Consider the following 22,627-nt stretch of genomic DNA (forward strand, 5'->3'; position numbering starts at 1 on the left):
CTAAAAGTTCGAGGCATCCTTCGATCTTTCAAACGAACATTTTACAAAAACTAACGTCAATTATAAATTAGATAAGATGGAAATTATAATTCGTGGACGAAAAATTCAGAGTCTCGAATCAAAATTTATTACGAAAATTATAATATACATTCGAGTAGTATTAGTCATTTACCAAACAGTATCGAATAATTTGAATAATAATTGATTTCTGGAAGAATTTCGAAAGTTTTGGAATTTTTCCAAAAGAATATTTACAACCCTCTAAAGCTTCTAATATTCATTGGTAAAATTGTCAACGGTACAAACGAGTATAAAAAATGAAGATCGAGGCTCGAAAGTTTTGAGTGTCAGTGTACGCTGTTTTCTTCGGGACCAGTATCGAACCAATTCTTTATTTCGCGGGGGGGGGGGAGGAAAGGTTGCGGGGAGAAAGAGGGTATGCCATTTAAATTTTCTTGACAAATGCACGCGCGTATTTTAATATTTCACTTTTTCCCTCGCGATATTTTTCATTATCATGCTCCGGTACTTTTGAATCCACGTTAACTGGGACTCGAAATACACAGAAACGTGCATTTCAATATTTCACCTCGAGAATCTCGACGTAATACACTGTCGAAAACATTAGAAATAACGTACCTATCTTATTATCGTTTATTACAGTTTATTTTGGAAACAGCTTCTAACTGCACTTTGTTTTCTTCACACGCTTCTACACTTTATTCCTTTCTCCACATATTTTTACATTATTTTCACTGTGCATTAAAAACGACACCTAGAAAATATTCATTCGATCGTATATAATTTAATTTTTTTGATATTCTATTTATCTTTCGGTATGATTCGTACAATATTTTTCTTTTGTAATTTCAACTTGTAAAAGTGTCGCTAGAGACAGTTGACAACATCTCTTGTGTATACAATACACGAAGGAATCTGTTGACTATTGAATTACTTATTTATTAAATATTGAATAAACTATTTTTTGATCATTTTCTGGGGTTATGTTTATCTTTCACCGAACGAAAACTAATTTCTAGTAAAAAAGTGTCGCTAGAGACAGTTGCCAACATCTCGCGCGTCTACAATACACAAAATGGTTTTGGTAGTTTTCATTTATAAATCTGAGGTTACCTAAACTATTTTTTTATAATTTTCTTGGATTTTATTTATTTTTCATCGAACAAAAACAAATTTCTAACACGACAGTGTGTTGGAGCCAGTTGTCAACACCTCGTACGTCCACACTACATGAAAAAATCAAGTAATTATCATTCATCGACCCAGTATCCTATCATCTGGGGTTACCCAAACTATTGTTTGCCCAAATTGATAATTTTCTCAAATTCTATTTATCTTTAACGTTACAAAAGCAAATTTCTAGCACGAAAGTGTGTCTAGAGCCAGTTGTCAACACCTCGTGTGCCCACACTACATGAAAAAATCAAGTAATTATCATTCATCGACCTAGTATCCTATCAGCTGAGGCTACCCAAACTATTGTTTGCCCAAATTGATAATTTTCTCAAATTCTATTTATCTTTCACCTTACAAAGACAAATTTCTAGCACTATAGTGTGTCTAGAAACAGTTGTCAACACCTCGTGCGTCCACACTACACGAAAAAATCCGGTAATTTCCATTCATCGAACCAGTATCCTATAATCTGAGGCTACCCAAACTATTATTTGCCTAAATTGATAATTTGCTCAGTTTTTGGAGGCTGGTCTACGAGAAGTCGCGACGGTTCCAGAGTGGGACTCATAATAATGCAGTTCCCGCAATCTCCGACAAAACTCGCGGCAAGTAATCGGTGTGAAAGGAAGCCCGCGGCGATTTCTATTTGCATATTACGCGAGTCCACGTCGGTACGCCCTTAAAGCTACTTAAGGGGCGATATCCAGAGGAACTATGGCCGCCGTTAACCCCTCGCATCGGACTTTTACTTTACGCGTCGTTATTGCGACCAGTTTATTGCATCGTTCGTTTCTTTGTTACGAGTTCCCGACGGCGGCGATGCTACCCCTCGCTCTCCCGTCGCTTTTTCGCGGCGAGACTTCGCGAAGAAAGTTGCCCCCATGAATATTTCATCGCGTCGCAATGACCGCCGCCGCGCCCGTTACGCTCGGAACTTCCGCTTGGATATTTTCATTTTTAACGAAACTGGCCAACCCCTCCCGGAACTGGATGCAGAGTCAGACGAACGCACGACGGTGGCAAATTTATTAAGGGAACCGGGACAACGGGCTTCCTACGGTGATCGTTGAATGATTAAACCCGATAAAACTATTTTACAAACTGAGATTCTGTTAACAATACTTTTCGTGTAAATATTCTATAGGCAGGGAGAGAATAAACATCTCGAAATAATCGCCCTACGTCTTGGAATGTTTAATCGTAGCATTTAAAATTTATTTACTGTGTATTTAAACAGATATTCCACTTTGGGTACTGTTTTTCATTAAATATGTTAAGAGGGAGGATTCTATGTTAAAAAATAGTGGAATGTACATTTTTTATATGGTGTTTTAATTAAATTTGAAAATTTTTTCGATACGCGAGCGTTTCAGTACGATTTGCTTGCCACGTCTGACTATTTCTCGATATTTCTACTTGCAAAGATATTTAAATCATTTTAACTCGCATGCATTTGGTTAATTTTTATAAAAATCATTAATTTGTCGATCACTGAATCACTGAAAGTGACGTTGCTTAGATTATATAAATTCTACGGTATGTTTTAGGTCCCGTCTGACCATATTCGCTATATTTCTACTTGAAATCGTTACTTGCACTACAAAAATACCAAGAAATTTTAATATCTTACTAGCTGTATGCCTCAGAAAATATTATTTTATGATTACTGACTCACAAAAAAATACAGTCTAAATGTATTAACAATAATAATTAGAATAAAAAGAAATTAATTCATGTCGTTTTATTTACTCGACCACGATTCAAACTAATTTCTTTATTCAATTAAAGCAAACACTGAGCAACTGGGAGCATTTATGTCCCGTTTGCGTAGGGTATTTGGCTCCAGAAGGACAAGAACGTGTTATCTTTTAATGAAACGAGGCGTCGCGAGATAAAACAACGAGCAGTAGACGCTACGATGCGACCGTGATAACGATAACAAATTAAAACCGTAGAAGCGCAATTTGCTCAACCTTGTATTCTTCTTAGTTTTCAAGTCGTTCTTTAATTAATCTTTACTGAAACATTAAACAGCGCAGTAATATTCGTTACTTTTTTAAAACCACGTCTGACCGTTTTCTCCTCTAATTAAGAGCAGAGATCTACGATGAATGAAAACGTAAACGTTTTAAGCGACAGTTTCCGTTTTCCAACGTATGGACGTTTCGCGTGCAATTGAATTTCCTTTAAATCTGTTCACGAAAGGCCGGGCGAGATTCGCTGGAAAAACGATCAGCATAATGTAAAGTAATGCTCCATCGGAACTTGTTTCCCGTTTGTTTATAACGTTGTAACGTTGGAAGATCCCAGAGAAAAGATAATTTAATTAGTTTTCGTGTTACGTTATCCTTCGAGGAGCCCCGTGGAAACTTATAATACTTCGGTTTTAATTTAAAATTAAGCAAAAGTTCCATCCTCTCCGGTTTCTTATATACCTTCTCCCATTTGCTTTTTAAATGCGCGAGACGTTAAAATAAATTTCGCAGAACTCCCGGCGAAGATTTTACGGCGAAACGAATTATTCGAGGGGCACAAAAATATTGTAAATTCCTAAACGGAATTCCTAAAGCTTCCGCTGGAAACTTTGATTAAAAAATATTACGAGAACCGCGTAGCAGTCTCGCTACACGATCAGAAAATATTGGCGTACGCGAAAGGCAACGTTAAATCGAATCGAATTTTCTGTGAAAACTGTAAACTTTACAAAATTGGGAATAAAAAATAAATCACTTGATTTGTGGTTCGCCCAGGTAAACGTTATTTGTGGCTTCGTTGGGCAAAAAGTGACCAGAACGCGGACAAAATATGAAATTGATCTTTGATTATTATATTAAGGTTTCTGTGATCGCTGATTACGAATCTAATGTCAAATTAAGGTACGAATTAACCGTTCATTGATGAGAAATATTTTCAATGTGAAATAATGGATTTTTTAATTCGTTATTAGTAGTTTGAGATATTATTGCACAACATAATAACTATGTAGAACAGGTATTGTCTAATGCATAAAGTATATATAAAAGACACATTTACATATATAGATATTTTTCAATATAGTATAAAAAGTGTTCAAGAATTTACACATTAAAGGCAGACTAAATAATTTCTCATTTTCTTGCAAATCATTTGAATTAATAAAAGCTGACATGAAACTATGATTCAACTATGAAGTTTGTACTTAGGTTTCCTTGTTAATTTTTATGATTACTTGTACCTTGCAACTAATGATATAGCAATTCCATTCACAATAATCGACCCATAAAGAATAATCGTTACTTTGAAAAATGCCATTTTCTTCGCGTTTTAGACGTTTTTTGCACACTATGCGTCGTATCAACGCGATAAAATGTTTCTCAAAGGTCGATGAAAGACTTTGTTCTCTTTAAGCAAGCATCCTCGGACTCTGGAGCTATCGTGACATCAGCCAGCACGGTTCTTTAAGCACTTTGCATGGTCCGCGTCGCTAAGTCCCGATCGTCCTAACCCGGGGGCCGTTTCGAATAAGTCGCAAAGTGGATCACATCGATCCTGAAACGGATCTCACCTTTCTGAGGCATCCAACGAAGTTGTTGATCCCTTTGGCACCCTGCAGGGATCTCGCGTCGGCGCCTCCACCCACCAACAGTCGATCGCTCGCCAAATGTGTGAACGAGCCCGCAGTGTGTCCGTGTTCCGCGTAAATCCCATCGACGATGGCGGAGAGCTGCAACACAGCCCATGGGGTAGGGCAAAGTTCGTGAGGGCTTTCCGAAAAGTTACGCTTACCCCCTTCCCGTGTCCCCGACAACGGCGGCTTAAAAGCGTCGTCTGGAACCCCCGATTTCAGATTAAAGTGCAGCCAAGTCGTCCCGAGACGAAGACACGGCTCGACGCGGAGGATTAAGCCTCCTCCTCGACGGCCATCTTTACGATTCACGCGTGCTCCTTCGTTTTTGCGAACACTCGCGAAATTCGTAACCAATTCATCGCCTCGGGACACGTGGATTCCAGAATGACGCTTCTTTTCCGTATCTTTTGGCGTAGAAATTAATTCGGTGACTTTCAACAATTTTTTTTTTAAGGGAACTGTGTTTTAATGATGACTTTGATCCGTCGTTCTCTGGCGAAAGAAAGATGGCTCTTTTGATGTAACTTGAGAGGGTATAGATAATAAAGTAGAAACAGAGGAATTAATTTCTACACCCAATACATTTATAATATATATTTATAATACTATTATAAGTATGGTGGAATGTTTCGTTCGCTAATAATCAGGTCAAACTGACATTATCGTTATAATAGTGCTGCAGTAGAATCTCAAATAAATGCATATTCGAATGGAGTACTTGAGCTCGTTTTCGTCGAGAAAATTATTGCTTTATCACTGGAACTACCAAAGTAGTCAAAGTGATCTAATTTCTAATAAAACTGGTAAAAAATTTACTCTACTGGATTTTTGATGAATATGACTGACAATATGGATTTGATGTATAGACACTTATTTGCAATATTACACCTATTTACTTATTTGCACTTTGGTACAAATAAACATACTATAACTGTCCTGTTCTAGTGTAAAATAGTGACGAATCAAGAAGTCATCGATCTCGAAAGGGCCTCGATCAACGATGTATTTAGCTAATAAATTGCTACCAAACAACAAGAACTCAATATTCTGGAAAAATATGAAAAGTTGCTAATAAACGATATCTTTTCTAAATCAAGGGACCATATACCATAATAATCGTCACCATGGTGCACCGTACAATGGACCACGAGCGAATAACGCGGGCAAAAGCGCCAAGGATCGTGAATAATTACGCCGGGAATTTAATTTCCCGTTAAGGAAGGATAATCTTGTTCGCTGGACGGGGACAAACAGACTGCGAGGAAAAACGATAGCGACCGTTGTTCCGCGTCACGGTCTAGATCTTTTTCCTTGTTAATTAACGATCGCTGATAGCGGAAAAAAGGGACGACAGTTTCGGACGAGACTCCCACGGAATTTCGCTTTGTCGTAGCACGGGATGTCGAAGGGGGAGGGGGAGAAGGTTGCGTCTTTGTCGGAGGCGTGCTAAGCTAATCGGCGGAAAAACAGATTCGCGCGAAAAACGAAATTCGCCACGCCCCGGGATGATCGAGGAGGGAAAATGGGAAAAGTTGAGATCGCCGTGGGAGGCCATCTGTTTCATCCGTTTGTTCGGGCGACTTTATTGAATCGCGATGCAGCGGAAACAATCCGATGAATCTCGACGAGTCGTACTGCAGACGTCTGTCTTTCTTCCGACGTTCGATCGGATTTGCTCAGCCCGTCTGGCGTGTCCATACGGGTGCAAGAGTTTTCATAAATCTCGCAAAGTTGCTATTATTAATGCGAGACATTGCGATTTCCTTGCGATTCTTGGATGTTTGGTTCCTGTTTATGGGACAGGAAAAGGATATTTCGCTTCACTGTCGCTCATAAATCTGTATGAAACAAATTTGTCAGAGCAATTATTCTTAAACAAATTTGTCAGAGCAACTATTCTTAATTATCTTGGTTGCTAGATAAACCTTTTGTTTCGAACCATTCCCAAAAAACCTTCAAAGTTTCCTTGTCATAGCGACTATAAATTAATCTAAGTTTTATTTTTACACAATATTTAGAACTATCTAGGTTGCCACCAGTGGGAAAAATATTAATGGGAGATTCTAGAGGCCGAAATAAGACGAAAATCAAGAATATCAATTTCTTGACTGAGGCTTAATTAAAACCTTATTAAAAGATTAAATTAAAAAATTTCAAATCATTCTGGAAAAATTCTTCTCGGTTGCAGGGGTTGATCACAATCAATTTTGATGAATACACATACCCCCGAAATCCTACCCACTTTCGAGAAAAAAATTTGAGTTGGTGTTGAAATTTTTCGGCGAAAAAACAATTTTTCAAATCGTACTAAAAAAAATTATATTTAGTTAGAGAGGTCAATTACAATCATTTTTAGTCATTACACATACCCTCAAAATCCTACCCACTTTCGAGAAAAAAATTCGAGAAGGTGTTGAAATTTTTCGGCGAAAAAAAAATTTTTCAAATCGTACTAAAAAAATTATATTTAGTTAGAAGGGTCAATTACAATCATTTTTTATCATTACACATATCCCTGAATTCCTACGCATTTTCGAGAAAAAAATTCCTCACCGAAAATAATATCTGACCATATCATTGATATGTTTCACTGAAATTTCATGCGAATCTTTAAAACGTCATAACTCCTGAACGGATTGGGCGATTTTAATGTTTCAAAGTGGAAACAACGCGTATTTTAGCGGAGAATATGTAGAAATTCTAACAATATTGAAAAAGTAGTTCCTTCACCCCGTAAAATGAGAAAAACCCCATAAAAATGGTCCAATTTTCTAACGGCCATAATTCCTTCAATAGTGAATATATTTCAATGAAATTTTTTTCTGAAGTAGAGCTCATGGGTACCTATAAAAAAGTATAACACAACTTTTCTGTAGAGCGTCAAACAAAATTACTAAAAATGAAAAACTAATTTTTAAGTGAAATCGACAAGGGGTAGGAAAAAGGGTTCTGGAAAATTATATTGTATACAAGTTAATCATTTATCTCTTTCACTTTAAGTTTTCTTATAAACTGCATGTTGTATAAATAATAATTTTACAGTATATATCAATGTAATTATTTGAAATTAGTTCATAGTTTCTTAAATGTTTTAAAGGATTTACTAATTTTATAAGAATCATTATTAATTAATGTAATTCAGTTGTAACTGATTTAAGGGTTAGAGTGAAAGAATTAAATGAATAACCCTGTATATTATGTTATATTTCTCGTACCACAGCGCGTGAGACTCCTCCAAAATAAATTTCAACCCTCCCACAGTGAAATTTAAATTTATTTATCAAAAACCAGAACTGGACCATTCCGAAAGGTACAAGCAGCCCGATATAAAATGTACCCCGATTCGGTAGGGCGAGGTTTAAAGGGCTAAAATCGGCTTACGTACGAATAAACTTCCATTCGAACGCGCGCCTGACCCATCATCATCGAAATAAGATTTCCCCGTTGGGCGAGCCTAGCTTTTGAAACGTTCCCAGAGAAATCGAGCAATTCCTTTTCAACGATTTCCGGGCGGCATCGAGGAGGTTTCGTACACCCACGGATGGAAGAAATCGAACACGTGCCGGACGATGTTACGCGCAGCCCTACAACGCGATATCTTCGAGCCCGGCCGGGGAACAAAGTGCCTGGGAAAAGCCCTCCATCGAAGGCACAATATCCGGCATCGGCCGCGGGGATGGGTAAACATCGTAATGCACCTCTCTAACTTGCCAGTCGAAGTACCTTCGACTGCGAAAAGGGTCCCGCGAGCCCCTTAACGAACCGCTCCACCTTAATTTTATCACGGCGGAGTTCCCGCAGCCCTCGTCTAAGATCTGTTTGCTCGCGAAGAAACATCCGAGATAAGTCCGCGGGAATTATGAAGAGATTGCTCCGGCTGCGGTCCAAGGAAAAGCATCCTTCGCTGGAGAGCAGACTAATTACGAGAACGAAAACCACCGATGGTAGGTGGGGGGAGGGAGGGGGGAAACGGCTGGGCTGAAGACCTGGCAAAGTCCTTTCGACCCTGGGCTCCGTCGAGGAGACTTCGAACGGGGGTTCGGCCTCCCCCGGCGAAAAGGGAAGCCGAAAAAGGAACCGGGATAACCGGAAGATAACGACTATCGACGCCTTCCCGTGAACTCGTAATGGACCACTCGACGCCATTCGCCGCCGGAACAGCCCCTCCGTCTAAATGCTGAATTTTATGGGGTCGTTGCCAGTGACGGGGCCAACGATAATCTTTCGCGGTCAGTGGTAAATGATTTCGCGAATCGAGGCCGCCGTTTTCTCTCGAAACCAAGCATTCTGAGGCGGAATTTGTTCTGTGTAAGCTGTACGGTGTTTTTATATTTTTTTAAATATTGCAGGGAAGCGTGAGGTTTTTTTAAAGCCACTTGGAGAATTTTTTGTGAATAAACTGTAACACCTTTTGCAGTCAAATTTACAAGGTTTATTTGTACGTGTTTTGGGGAAATTTTGAAATTGTTTGGGCGAAAGAAAGTTGAAATTGGTGGCCCTGTGTATTTTCGAATATAATCGGTTTTAATTTTTGACGGTATAGTAGAGTCTTGCGGTATTTTTATATTTTTAAAAATATTGTAGGGAAGTGTGAGGTTTTTTTAAAGTCACTTGGAGAATTTTTTGTGAATAAATTGTAACACCTTTTGCAGTCAAATTTACAAGGTTTTTTTATATATGTTTCGGGGACATTTTAAAATTTGTTGGACTGAAGATAGTTGAAATTAGAACCACTTCCATTTTCGAACATAATTGCTTTCAATCTTCTACGATATAGTAGAGTCTTTTTGACTCATTTTTGTGTTTTTATAGCAATAAAAGTAGGCGAAAATATAGTTTAGCGGAACTATTTTCTTGTAGTTTTTGAAGACCAATAATAAGGTGTTAAATTTTAAACTAATTTACTATTTCTCGAGTAAAAAATATTCGGAAAAAGCTATAGAAATAACACAAACGTATACAAGAGTCTAAAAGAAATGTAAAAACTAAAAATTTTGGGTCGATTCTGGTACGAACTATAGTCATACGTGCACCTAAATTTCAAACCAATTGGTCAAGTAGATTTTGAGGTATCATGGACACTGCTCTGGGAAACACAGTTTCGAGAAAAATGCTTTTAAAGTTTTGTATCCCAACGTTGACAATCACCTCCATGAAACAGCCATAACTTCATTAATTTTAGAAATTCAGACATATACAACAATCATGATTCTACTCAAGTGTCATCAAAGCCTTATATATTAAAAATAACACATTTTCACACTCACATGGTATTCATAAAACAAATCTATTCTTGCACGAACAAATTTAAATAAAATTGAACAGTACACCTTTGAAAAACTATTTGGAATCAAATCGTACAAGTGGTTAAGAAAATACAAAAAGCAGTAATTCTGTAATATACAAAATTTTACCTCAAATTGATCCACTTTCAAATATCAAATATTTCAAACCAGTCACACGATCATCGATTTCAATTTTTTTGTTTGATTACTTCGTTTATACAGTCTCTAATTAATTCTATAATTGTCGTTAAATAGAAAAATTGGTACTCGACGAACAAAAGAGTAAATTCGTTTAAACGCGTCGATCGAAATACCAATTTCACTCGGTGGATTTCAATTCTCGAACATATTTGTATCTTCGATGTTTTTTTTTCTTCAAATTATATCGTAGAGAATTTCGATTTCCATCCCCGCGATTCAACGAATTCCCGGCCATTGTAACGCATTTAAACGGATCGATTGGCTTAATTAAAAACTTCCACATCGGCTTTTTTTTTACTCGAACCAGGATCGCGTGGGTTCTGGGTTGCTATCGCTCACCCACCCACGACGATTAACCTTTAATCACTTCTCTGCCCACGAAAGACAATCGCCCACGTGGCTGAAACGTATTTCTAGCGGAGATTAAACTGTACTAACGAATTCAGATTATTAACAAACTCCACAATCGACTGTATTAATTCCAAACAATTTTAAAAATTAAAATGTAGCATAACGTGACACTGGTAGCGAACAATCAAAATACAATATCTCCCAGCAACTTTTACACTGATCAGAAAAATTCTAGCAAAGAGATTCGCGTTTCAAACACCAAAAATTTAAGGGAGGAACAGCGTTAAAATTTAGAGTTTCCTTTTTTATTTTTTTCCTAAAGAATTACAAGTTCTATTGTATTAGGCTTTTTGGGGCATGAAGAGGGGCCCTTACAGTGTAGGAAAATATTTTTTTAGTCCATTTTTTATTATACTTTATTAAATAGGAATTAAGTTTTTTAATCTTATCCCAGAAATCTTTTTTTTGGAAAATTTTTTTTTATAAAAATCTTTGGTCCTTCAAAATGGTACAGATTCTTAAATTTTCCATATTGTTTGTTTAAAACCAGCTTCAAGAAAATTTTTTTCTGATCTCTATGATAGATGCTATACTGTACACCGAATTATGGTTAACATCGAGAAGACTTAACTACTATTAACTAAAATACAACATAAAATGAACTAAAAAGAATACAATCATACAGTGTAAGGATCTCCCTTCATGCTCATAAAAGTCTAACGCGATAGAACTTTTAATTTCTCGCGAAGAAAATAAAAAACCTTTAAATTTCAACTCCCTCACACGAGGATCCCCCCTTAAATGTTTCTGTTTTTACTTTCAACCGTGCTTCGTAATTCTTTCACGCTTCTTCCCCCGCCTCGCAGAAAGGACTGCTCGGTCTGAAACTTTGCAGAACGGAATTCGAGAACTCGATCCAAGAGATCCGGCTCCCCAGGCTGTTGCTCGTAACGTGATCTTACAACGCGTCGCGATAACGTTCATCCGTCGCGCGAAATTCGACAAATGGTAATTCCGCTCGCGAACGCGTTGCCCGTTGTCGCGAATTTCACGGGAACTTCCCAAGGAAAACGGAGACGGTGTCTCGTCGTGCCGAGCGGGGACTCCCCCGCGTGGATGTTAAGTAGAATGTCAAAGTTTATTCTGCAGCTCGATCGAAATTCGTTGTTCTTCGCTGTATTGCGACTCGGTTGCTCCAGGGTCGCGACTATCAAACTTCTGCACAATTAAAACTTACGCACGCCGCAATCAGGCCGGAGCGTACAGCGGCGGATCTTGTCTCGCGAAACTTCCCGAATATCGTTGTACCGGAGTGAAGATCTTCGAAGCAACGGAGTTCGAGAGATTGGCGCGATCAGCGAGTTTATTCCTCTCATAGTTACTTGTTTCGCTTACGTTTCTCGAAACTATTCGAACGAATAACGATTAAAACGAAAACTCAAAGCCATTCAAGTCGATCGAAACAAATTTTATTATTTTGGTATCCTCGTAGATTTAAATACGTTTCATCTTCCTTTAAGTTTAACCCCTTAACGCTCATATTTTTCGGGTGAACCGAGAATGATCAGTTTTCTTTATTGGATTTGTTTCTAAGCTATATAAATATGCTGTTTTTCTTGTTACAATGTCGTATCTAATATACAGATGATTTGAAGGAAAATATTGCCATTCCTCAAACCGTTAGATTGAAGAAATATCGTTTTTCAAAGCAGTCAGACTCAGGCATGAGCGTTAAGAGGTTAATGTATCTTTATCGGCAGAATCATGACTAGACTGCGGATGTTTATGCATTTATGGGAAATTTTAATCCTCAAAAAACTACAGAACGCATTTAATATGCAAAAATATAAGAAATACTTAAAGTAAGATACGAATTATTATATTTAGGGGTTGAAACAGCCCTCTGCGAAGCTTCCGTTTCATTAATTCTATTAATAAAAATGTGAATTTGCATAAAGATCCGCAGTCTAATCATGACATATGTTAACTTGCAAAAGAATTTACCTAACATAGAGAAATTCTAAAGATTGTTGGAGAAAATTCGAGCAATTTTTATTTCGCGTCTATCGAAACAAATTTTATTATTTTGGTATCCTCCTAGATTTAAATACCTCACATCTTCCTTTAAGTTAAATGTACCATTATGAACAGTATTATAAAATATGTTAACTTGTAGAAAAATTTAGCTAACATCGACTAATTACAAAGAATGTTGGAGAAATTACGAGGAATTTTTTTCGAAGAACTCATAATAATTTCCAGTTTTTCGCTGGAGGCTTTGGTGGCCGTTTTCCGGCCGAATATTCTCAAAATTCAAATAGTTGTTTTGTGTAGGGTGTTCTCAAAATTGCATACACGCGTTGCCGCGCGTAATTTCCGCGTTGTTGTTCCGTTATCTCGCGTCAAAGAGAAACGATTTATCACGCGGACGATGTACCGCGTCGTTATGTATTCCACAGCGGAATTTATATCAAGTGTCTCTCGTTGAGCGCAGCCAAACAACTGACTTTTCCAACTAAGCGCAGATTATTGTATAAATTCACCACTGCGCGTGCATGCACTCGAAATTTCATGAAATCTCCCCGTTGGAAACGGAATGGAAAGTGGGATTGCCGGCGACTCTTTGTCGTTCGTCAGATTGCGCATAATTGCTGGGGGCGATTTTTTGTTTCAGCTTACCGTGAAACGTATCGCCGAAATGCAAATGCCTAGCGATGTTAAATTAGCGAAATTACACGGGACGGGGACCGTCCAACGAAATTTCATAACAATGGCACACTAGTTGCAACGCGATTTAGGGTGTCGAGGGTATAAAATATTCTATTTTTACGTGACCCAGACATTTATATTTCGAGGACCACTTTCATAAACGAAGCTTCTGTATATAATAGACGAAATATTCTTTAAAAATTAATTTAAAATATAATTTACTATATTTTTCATAATCTTGTGAACAAAAATAAAGAAAAGACTACTAAATTCACGCTAGTTGCAATGCAATTTAGGGTGTCCAGCATTTTCTAAAATATACTATTTTTAGGCCAGCGAGAAATTTATATTTTGAGAATTATTTTTGTAAATGAAATGTAAATTCTTTAAAAAAAACAATTACTATATTCCTCATGATCTTGTAAAAAAAAAATTAAGAAAAGTCTACTAAATTCAAATGTTTCGTGATATGAGATTCTTAGCATTAAAAAAAAACTGATGAATTATTCGAACTACTGTTAGTTAATGAAATATAATCAAAGAAGTTTATAAATTAATTAAACGAAATCTATGTAGGAGTAGCTTATCAAAAATGGAAAGTATCATAAAACTAAATTAATCTTATTCCTCTTAGGTAGTTTCTAATTGTCAAAAAATAAAAATTAAAAAAAAAATGTAAGGTGTAGGACTATAATTGCACTAAAAATTCTCGTGAAAGGTGAAGTATTTTTCGTTCGTAATTTCTATAACCCATGAAGAAGAAAATGGTGATGACAGGCAAATTTATTTAATCATTTCCCCCGTATTTAAACCGATATTCCACTTTGTGTATTATTTTCTATTAAACGTGTTAAAAGGGATGATTCTATGTTGAAAAATAGTGGAATATACATTTTTTATATAGAGCTCTAATTAAATTTGAAAATTTATTCGATACTCGAGCGTTTCAATAGGATTTGCTTCACGCGTCTGACCATTGCTCGATATTTCTACTTGCAAAGATAATCAAATCGTATTTGCTTGCATATATATGGTCAATTTTGATAAAAATCATTGATTTATCGATCACTGAGTTACTGAAAGTGACGTTGCTTAGATTATATAAATTCTACGGTACGTTGCAGGTTGTGGCTGACCATATTCGCTATATTTCTACTTGAAATCGTTACTTGTATCGTACTACAAAAAATACCAAGGTGAAATTTTAATATCTTACTAGCTGTATGCCACAGAAAATATTATTCTTTGATTATTGACTTACAAAAAATACACTATAATTGTATCAACAATAATAATAAACATAAATAAATTCAACTTAAAACATTTCTACTTGCAATGGTTACTTAAATCATATCACAAAAATACCAAAGTTAAATTTTAATATCTTACTAGCTGTATGGCTCAGAAAATATTATTTTTCCAATATTGACCCACAAAAAATAAAAGTTCAAGGTCCAATTTTAATATTTTACTAGCTGCATAAAAATGAAAATACAACACACAGGACTATAATCACACAAAAAATTCTTGTTACAAGTGTTTTTTGTTCATGATGTCCATACTCGCGCGAAGAAAATGGCGACGACAGAAATCGTTGAAGGTGGATTCTTCCGAGGAGTTCACGAGTTCGAATAATTTTCTCAACTTCCGCAGAACCGATGAAAATCGCGGCCGGGACGCGCGCCAGGATCAACGACCCGAAACTGCAGTGAAAGTCCTCGAGTCCTCCGCGACCCACATTTTACGACGCCGTCAGAAAATGCGGGACACGGATCCTCGACTTTTTCAACGCGTTTTTTATCCGCAGGGCTCTCGCAGTCGCTGTCTCGATGGGGGAGGAAGTGGCTTGAGAAAATTTTTCCCGGGCTTTGCTCGCTATCCAGCTCGTTTACGAAACCTGTTCTCATGGCTGCCCGGGGCCCACGTGGCGGACCAGCCAACTAGAAAAAGCTGCACACACACACACACACGTGGCTCGATACACTATTTAATTTTCAAACCTATCCAGCCAATCAACATTCGATCGTTTAAAATGTGTCTTGGGGCTCTTTTTGTGTCTTAAAATTCACTTCCCTTAACGTTTCAACTTGGAGAATTCATTTTTGCAGTTACATAGTGGAAAGTCCTCTCATTTATGTAATGAACAAAATTAAGGATACATATTATAAAAACAAATAGTCGAAATATTTAAAATAATTTATTTAGAGTATGTAATATCTAGCAACTTGCTTTTTAATGAATAATCTTAAACGAGTCAAGTGAATTTTCTCGAAGATCGAATAAAGTTTCCTTGAAAATGAATCAATTTAACCACGAATTTTTAATTACCTCTTTCTTGTTTCCTTGCTTAGTCTACACAGTGTTTTCGTTATAGAGAATGTATTAGAAAGGAAGAATGTAACTGTCAATGGAACGAAATTTATTTAAGAGATGCTGCAACCGAAAAGTAATAGACAATTAGGAATTGGTACGTGGAATTTTTGGAGTCTGTTTAAATTATAGAGAAACGAGGATTCGTTTGAAGAGACATTTATCGCCGCTAATCTGTTTTCCTATTTTCGCGTATAAAAGAGACGTTGGTCGTTCCGTCTCCTAAAATCACTCCGCGCAAGCATCGACGTCGTTCAATTTAAATTTCACTTAGGGACCGACACGCAAGTATTTTCGGTAAACTTCGAATCCTCTTACAGTCGATGTCGAACAAGATAAGAGTCGACTGTGAGCCGTTATTGCGTGTACGTTTCAAGCTAACGTCAGCTTCCACGAGTCACGTTAACTTTCGGGAAATCTTACTCGACGTGGAAATCGCGTTAAGCAATTTTCGCCGGGGAACCGTGGCGAACGACGTTTCCCCGGCAACTTTTTACTCCGCTGGAAACACGAAAGCGCGGCCCTGTCATCGCGTGCCTGGTAATTCTATTTCGACGTACTTCCATACGGATTGTGTGCTTACGTTTCGTATTGCATCAATATTTATAGCGTTTTACGGCCGGATCCCCCTTGTGTCGTGCAATTTCGGAACGCTCGCAACAGTAATCGATATCGCAAACGTCATCTACTAGTCACAGACGAGGAATACTTCTGTCAGAATTAAATTTTTGTCGAGCTTAGTTTCGCAGTGAACGATTCGACCCATTTGCGTCCTCGCTCTAAATGTGAAGCTTGCTTTGTAAATCGGAGATGCTTGAAAAGTTTAAAAAATTAGATATTTTTCAAAATTGGAATCATTGTATGTGGTGTAAATAAATTTAAAAGAGATACTAGAGTTTTGTAATTAATGTGATAATCAACGTAAACATGGAAAGTTCGATCTTTTTTGTAGTTTTTGAATATTCCATTTTTGGTGACAAGTAACAGTTATTGCGTGGGGATTATTTTCCTCAAAATGTGAAGCTTGTTTTATAAATCAGAGATTTTTCGAAAATCTTTAAAAAATTAGACATATTTCTTAATATTTTCATTTTCTTATATAAACTTAAAATAAATACTAAAATTTTGTAATCAATGTAAACATGGAAAGCTCGATCTTTTTTATAGTTTTTGAATATTCTGCTCTAAATGTGAACCTTGTTTTATAAATCAGAGATGCTTGACTGAAAATTTTTAGAACATTACACATATTTTAAAATAGAATCATTTTATACGATGTAAATAAACTTAAAATAGATACTAAAATTTTTTAATTGGTGTGATAATCAACACAAACATGGAAAGTTCGATCTTTTTTATAGTTTTTAAATATTCCGCTCTAAATCTGAAGCTTGCTTTATAAATCAGAGATTTCTCGAAAATCTTTCAAAAATTAGACATATTTCAAAATAAAATAATTTTATATGATGAAAATAAACTTAAAATTTTGTAATCAGTGTTATAATCAACGTAAACATGGAAAGTTCGATCTTTTCTATAGTTTTTGAATATTCCACTCTAAATATGAAGCTTGCTTTATAAATCAAAGATGCTCGACTAAAAATCTTTAAAAAATTACACATATTTCAAAATAGAATTATTTTATATGATGAAAATAAACTTAAAATTTTGTAATCAGTGTTATAATCAACGTAAACATGGAAAGTTCGATCTTTTTTATAGTTTTTGAATATTCCACTCTAAATGTGAAGCTTGTTTTATAAATCAGAGATGCTCGACCGAAAATCTTTATAAAATTACACAAATATTTCAAAATAAAATCATTGTATATGATATAAATAAACTTAAAATTGATATCAAAATTTTTTAATCAGTATAATATTCAACACAAACATAAAAAGCTCGATCATTTGTATAGTTTTTGAATCTGCCATTTTTGTTAATAACAGTTATTGCGTTCTGATTATACCACTTAAATCTGCAAATGGGGTTAAATAAACCATAGTATACCGCAACAGAAAATTTAATTTCCATAAGAACACCGGTCGAGTTTTTCATTCATAATTAAATCGATGCGCCAAGCATCGTTCAATTTTCCTCCCTTTAAACGAGTCGCGATCACAAAGGACCGATATTCCCCAGAAAATGCAAGCTCCCCTCTTTCCATAATCGACACGGACACTCCGGGTTCGAGAAAAAATCCTCGACTTTTCTCTCCGTTGGTTGGCGCGAAGAAATATCGGCCACCAGTCGAGTTAATCGCGTTAAACAATTTTCCAGGACGCGGGTGGGGGGCGGTCGCCGCAGGATCCGAGGTCCGATTCCGTTTGGCGGACTCCTGAATACGAATTAGCGGCCTCCCGAATCGAAACTCCGCTGGCTCGATGGAAAGCAGACAGAAGAGGTTGCAGAGGGGAGGGGGGGGGGGGCGAAAACGTACGGGTTTGCGGACGAAGTAAATTACTGCGTGGGGGTTCCAGCAGCGGAGCAGTTTACTTGTTTCATTAATTCTGACCCTTTCCGTTCCCCGCTCACGGTCTCTGGTTTCCTTCTTATTCGTTACGTTTTCCTCTTATTACCATGTCGACTTTTTCCGAACTTTGTCTCCCCCGTTCGCCTTTAACGTTCTTTCATTTGTTCTCGCGCTACTTGCAGCGTTACTTATCCACCCATCTATTCCCGACTTCCATTTTCAATTTTCTTGCCACGTTGTTTGCTAGGGTCAAAATTATATAGGATGTTCGGCCCCTGGTAAAAATTTTAATGGGAGATTCTAGATCAATTTCTTGGCTGAGGCTTAATTAAAAACTTATTAAAAAATTAAATTACAAAAATTTCAAATCATTGTGAAAAAATTATTTTTGGCTGCGGAGATCAATTACAATAATTTTTGGAGAATGCATGTATTCTTTAAATCCTAACCATTTGCGAGAAAAAAATTGAGCAAGTGGACAAATTTTTCGACGAAATTCAAAAATTTCAAATCGTTATGAAAAAATTATTTTTGGCTACAAGGATCAATTACAATGATTTTTGGTGAATAGACATACCTCGGAATTCCTAGCCATTTTCGAGCAAAACAATCCTTTCTGAGAATATAATTTCTGGCCAGAAATGGTACCCCGAAATTTCATGCGAATCTTTAAAATGTTCTAACTTCTGAACGGATTGGAGGATTTTAATTTTTCAAAACGCAAACAACGCGTATTTTAGCGGAGAATATGTGGGAATTCTAACAATATTGAAAAAGTTGTTCCTTCACCCCGTAAAGCGAGAAAACCCCCATAAAAATGGTCCAATTTTCAAACGGCCATAATTCCTGCAATAGTGAATATATTTCAATGAAATTTTAGGAGAAAGTAGTGCTCATGGGTGCCTACAAAACAGTATTAGACAACTTTTCTGTAGAGCGTCACACAAATTAAAAAAAAAAATCGACAGGGTGCCCCCATATGTTCGAATTTTGTACTACAACTTGAAGCAATATTTTAAATATATAATGGAATTTTATGAAAAATTGTGAACCTCTTTCGACAACCCCCTTTCCTTTGACACAGCTATTACATCGTTGATACAAAACTTGTTCGACTTTTTATTAAAACGTAGTTCAAAGCTTTCCCATTAAAACGTTGACATTTTCAAAGTGTTTACTAATAAGCCCTGGAGATTGTTGCATGCCATATAAGCTTCAATTTTATTATATACCAACAAAAATAAACACGATCAAGAAAATTTCATTCACTGTAGATTCCAAACTCCCACCATTGACACAATATCAATTCGTCTCAAATTTCTCCGAATTTTTTATGTTAATTTAAAATTCCAGAAATGCCCTGCACCGACAAATTTCGTTTGTTTTCCATTAAATCAAACATTTTATGCTCGTCGATGTCGGAATATCGAACGACGAATCGTAACATAATACCATTCGTGTGCATATTTATGTAAACGCCATAACTTCGTCCCTCCGCCGAGTCGGTCGGTTTCTTCCTCGCCATTAGTCCGTTTCCCCGCTCTCGTTCGTCTTCATTTTCCATTTTATTTGCCCGTCTTCGCCACCGTTTCTCTTCCGGCTTTGATGTCCCGCGTTTCTAGTTTCCCCCGGTGTCACCGGCAGCCTCTTTCGCCCCGTACCGGTTCCCAATTTCCGTGTGTCGTCTCCTCTCTCGTTAATATGGCGAGCGTTGCGGCCACCTTCGGTAACCGCGTCGCGTTTTCGGCCGCGACCGCGATAAACGCGTCGCTGCTCGTAAAAGTGGAGCAGAAATTCGCGGTGGCTCCTGGCTGGGGAGGATGAAATCTCTCGCCTTCCTGCCTACGCTCGTTCCCGCGAACTGCCTGGATCGAGATTATTCGTTCGCGAACACGAACAATATGGCGGAATATATCGCCAAACTTCGCCTCAAATATCCCGGAACGGAAACTTTTAGCTATATCGTTTTTTTTTCGCAAAATTGAGCTGATTTACTTCTGGGAGTCAGTTTGTTGTTAAACTTTAATTTAGAGGAGCAATAATAACTTTCAGGTCACGTGCTAATACATCGACATTTTACCAAATAATTTTAGCTTTTCGAATTTTAATTGAATTATTTTACATAGTACACCATCGAACACTTTATGGCCTCTACAACCCCTATAATCGTATGCTCATTGACGCTAATACTGCACATGGTTTGATCCATGTTTTCGACCATTCGATTCTATCATTTAAATGTCTCTTACTTGGTATCTCCTTGTAATTATTGTCAGTCTCATACTTCATAAAATTCAATTTTGCTTTTCTTGTATACTTGTATCTCTGAAATATCAAAGTAAATGCCTTGAAAGTTTATATTTAAGAAAGAAATTCGACCCACAGAGGGTGACTGCGATTTCCCAGCGACGAAAAAAGTTTTCAAAATTCTCAAAAGCGTATTTATCATTGGTACCTGAATTTGCCTCCGTGCCCGCCATTTACGCGGTTTCTCCACTTACAAGATCCACGAGAGAACGGTTGAATAAATTCGAGCGACCGTGCGCGCCATTGAGCGAACGTTCTTTCTTTTCCCCCATGTTTCTCCCTCTCTTTCGATGTTTTCCCTTTTTTTTCCCCCGGAGATTTCGCCGGTTCTCCCAGACGCCCGTAACGTCGCCCGTAATTTACGATCTCGTTAAAAACGGAGAAATCATTTATTTTTCGCGCGACATGATCTACGAACGCACTCGACGTACGAGGACCGAGGGGGGGCGGACTCGGATTTTTGGGGCAGGGAAAAAGGACGAGCCGCGGGAATAGATCATTTTGCAGCCAGCGTCCGCTGGTAACTTTATTGCGTAATGAGCACCGATCGAGCGTTTTTCCGAGACCAGACTGACGTCGGAGGATCGTTAAAACCGTGAAATCCGGTTACGCCATTAATCCAGCAGCCGTCCCTGGCCGTCGTATTAATGATTTGGAAGAATTAAATGAGATGAAAATGCTCGTGCATCGTAGTCGTTCGCGCCATACGATCCACCGGGTATTTACGGTTGCAAAATTTTTAATGGTAACGCGAACCCGCTGGTAATTTGATCGGACGAGATTAAATTGATAACGAATGTATTCGGGCTCGCTCGATCCTGTAAGCTTTATTGAAATTCTGCGATCGTTCGAACGCACTGGATTCGGTAAACGTTTTCATGGATATCATCCGGACATGATAAAATTTCAGGCTGATTATCGATAGGCTTGATAAGGGGAGACTGACTGGCTGCACTGACTCGGCTTTCAGCTTATTGCGTTAACTCCAAACAAATTATTTTGGCTGTTACTGGAAAATGACAGAATTGTTTTTCGGAAACTCTACGAGACTCGTCTGACTGTGAATTCTATTTAATTTTCCAATGTCTGACCTTAAGAATTGATTTGCTCAATTCCTCTTGGGCGAGAAGTTTCAACGCCCACAAATGGTAACAATCAATGTGTGTTTTGGTCGGAGAATGAAAGCACCAGTTTCCCTTCTGCTAAGGACGTCTCTGGGATGAAGACGGTCTGCAAAACAATAGGTAAACTGTCTTATAGTTAAGACTCTAGCACATGCTGTGTGCAGCTGTTCGAGGATCTTGGATTACAATAGTCTGCGAACAATAAATCTGAACCTTGCAACGTCAGGATTTTCGAGTATTTTGTCAGCTTAATACCTGCCATAATAGCCACGAAACGTTACAATATTGAAAAAATATTCCCAAAAATCTTTCCACGTTTCAGGATCGCCAGCAAAGTATATCTATATATAATTCTTTGGTCTTGGAGCTACAGGGCGTTCGGCCCCCCCTGGGGAAAATTATAATAGGGAATTCTAGGGGCCAAAATAAGACGAAAATCAAGAATAATATTTTATTGATGGAGGCTTCGTTAAAAAGTTATTAACGTTTAAAGTTCCGCCTGTACTGAATTTTTTTCCAGAAAGTGGGTAGGATTTCAGGGGTTGGTCTATTCATCAAAAATTATTGTAATTGACCCCTGCAACCGAAAATAATTTTTCCAGAACGATTTGAAATTTTTTAATTTTGTTGAAAAATTTCTCACCTTCTTGAATTTTTTTCTCGAAAGTGGGTAGGATTTCGAGGGTATGTCTTATGGTAAAAAGTGATTGTAATTAACCCCCGCACCCGAAAATAATTTTTTTAAAACGATTTGAAATTTTTTTTTCGCCGAACAATTTCAGTGAAACATATCAATGTATGGTCAGGCACTAGGTTTTCGGTAAGGAATTTTTTACTTGAAAGTGCGTAGGATTTTGAGGGTATGTCTAATGGTAAGAAATGATTGTAATTGACCACCGCAACCGAAAATAATTTTTCCAAAACGATTTGAAATTTCTTTTTCGCCGAAAAATTTCAGGGAAACATATCAATGAATGGTCGGACACTAGATTTTCAGTATGGA

At 37.3% G+C, this 22,627-nt stretch overlaps 1 protein-coding gene across 1 annotated transcript in view; it reads right to left on the reverse strand.

The window, feature by feature from the left end:
- Positions 1-22,627, reverse strand: part of LOC122399111 (neurexin-1) — a 455,816-nt gene that overhangs the window by 184,229 nt on the left and 248,960 nt on the right. The window contains exon 8 of the mRNA XM_043399529.1: positions 4,742-4,900. Within this exon, the coding sequence (XP_043255464.1) occupies positions 4,742-4,900 (159 nt within the window). The remainder of the gene's footprint in view (positions 1-4,741; positions 4,901-22,627) is intronic.

This window comes from Colletes gigas, unplaced genomic scaffold, assembly GCF_013123115.1.
Source record: "Colletes gigas isolate AHSC1104 unplaced genomic scaffold, ASM1312311v1 Colletes_gigas_Sc00012, whole genome shotgun sequence".
NCBI lineage: Eukaryota > Metazoa > Arthropoda > Insecta > Hymenoptera > Colletidae > Colletes > Colletes gigas.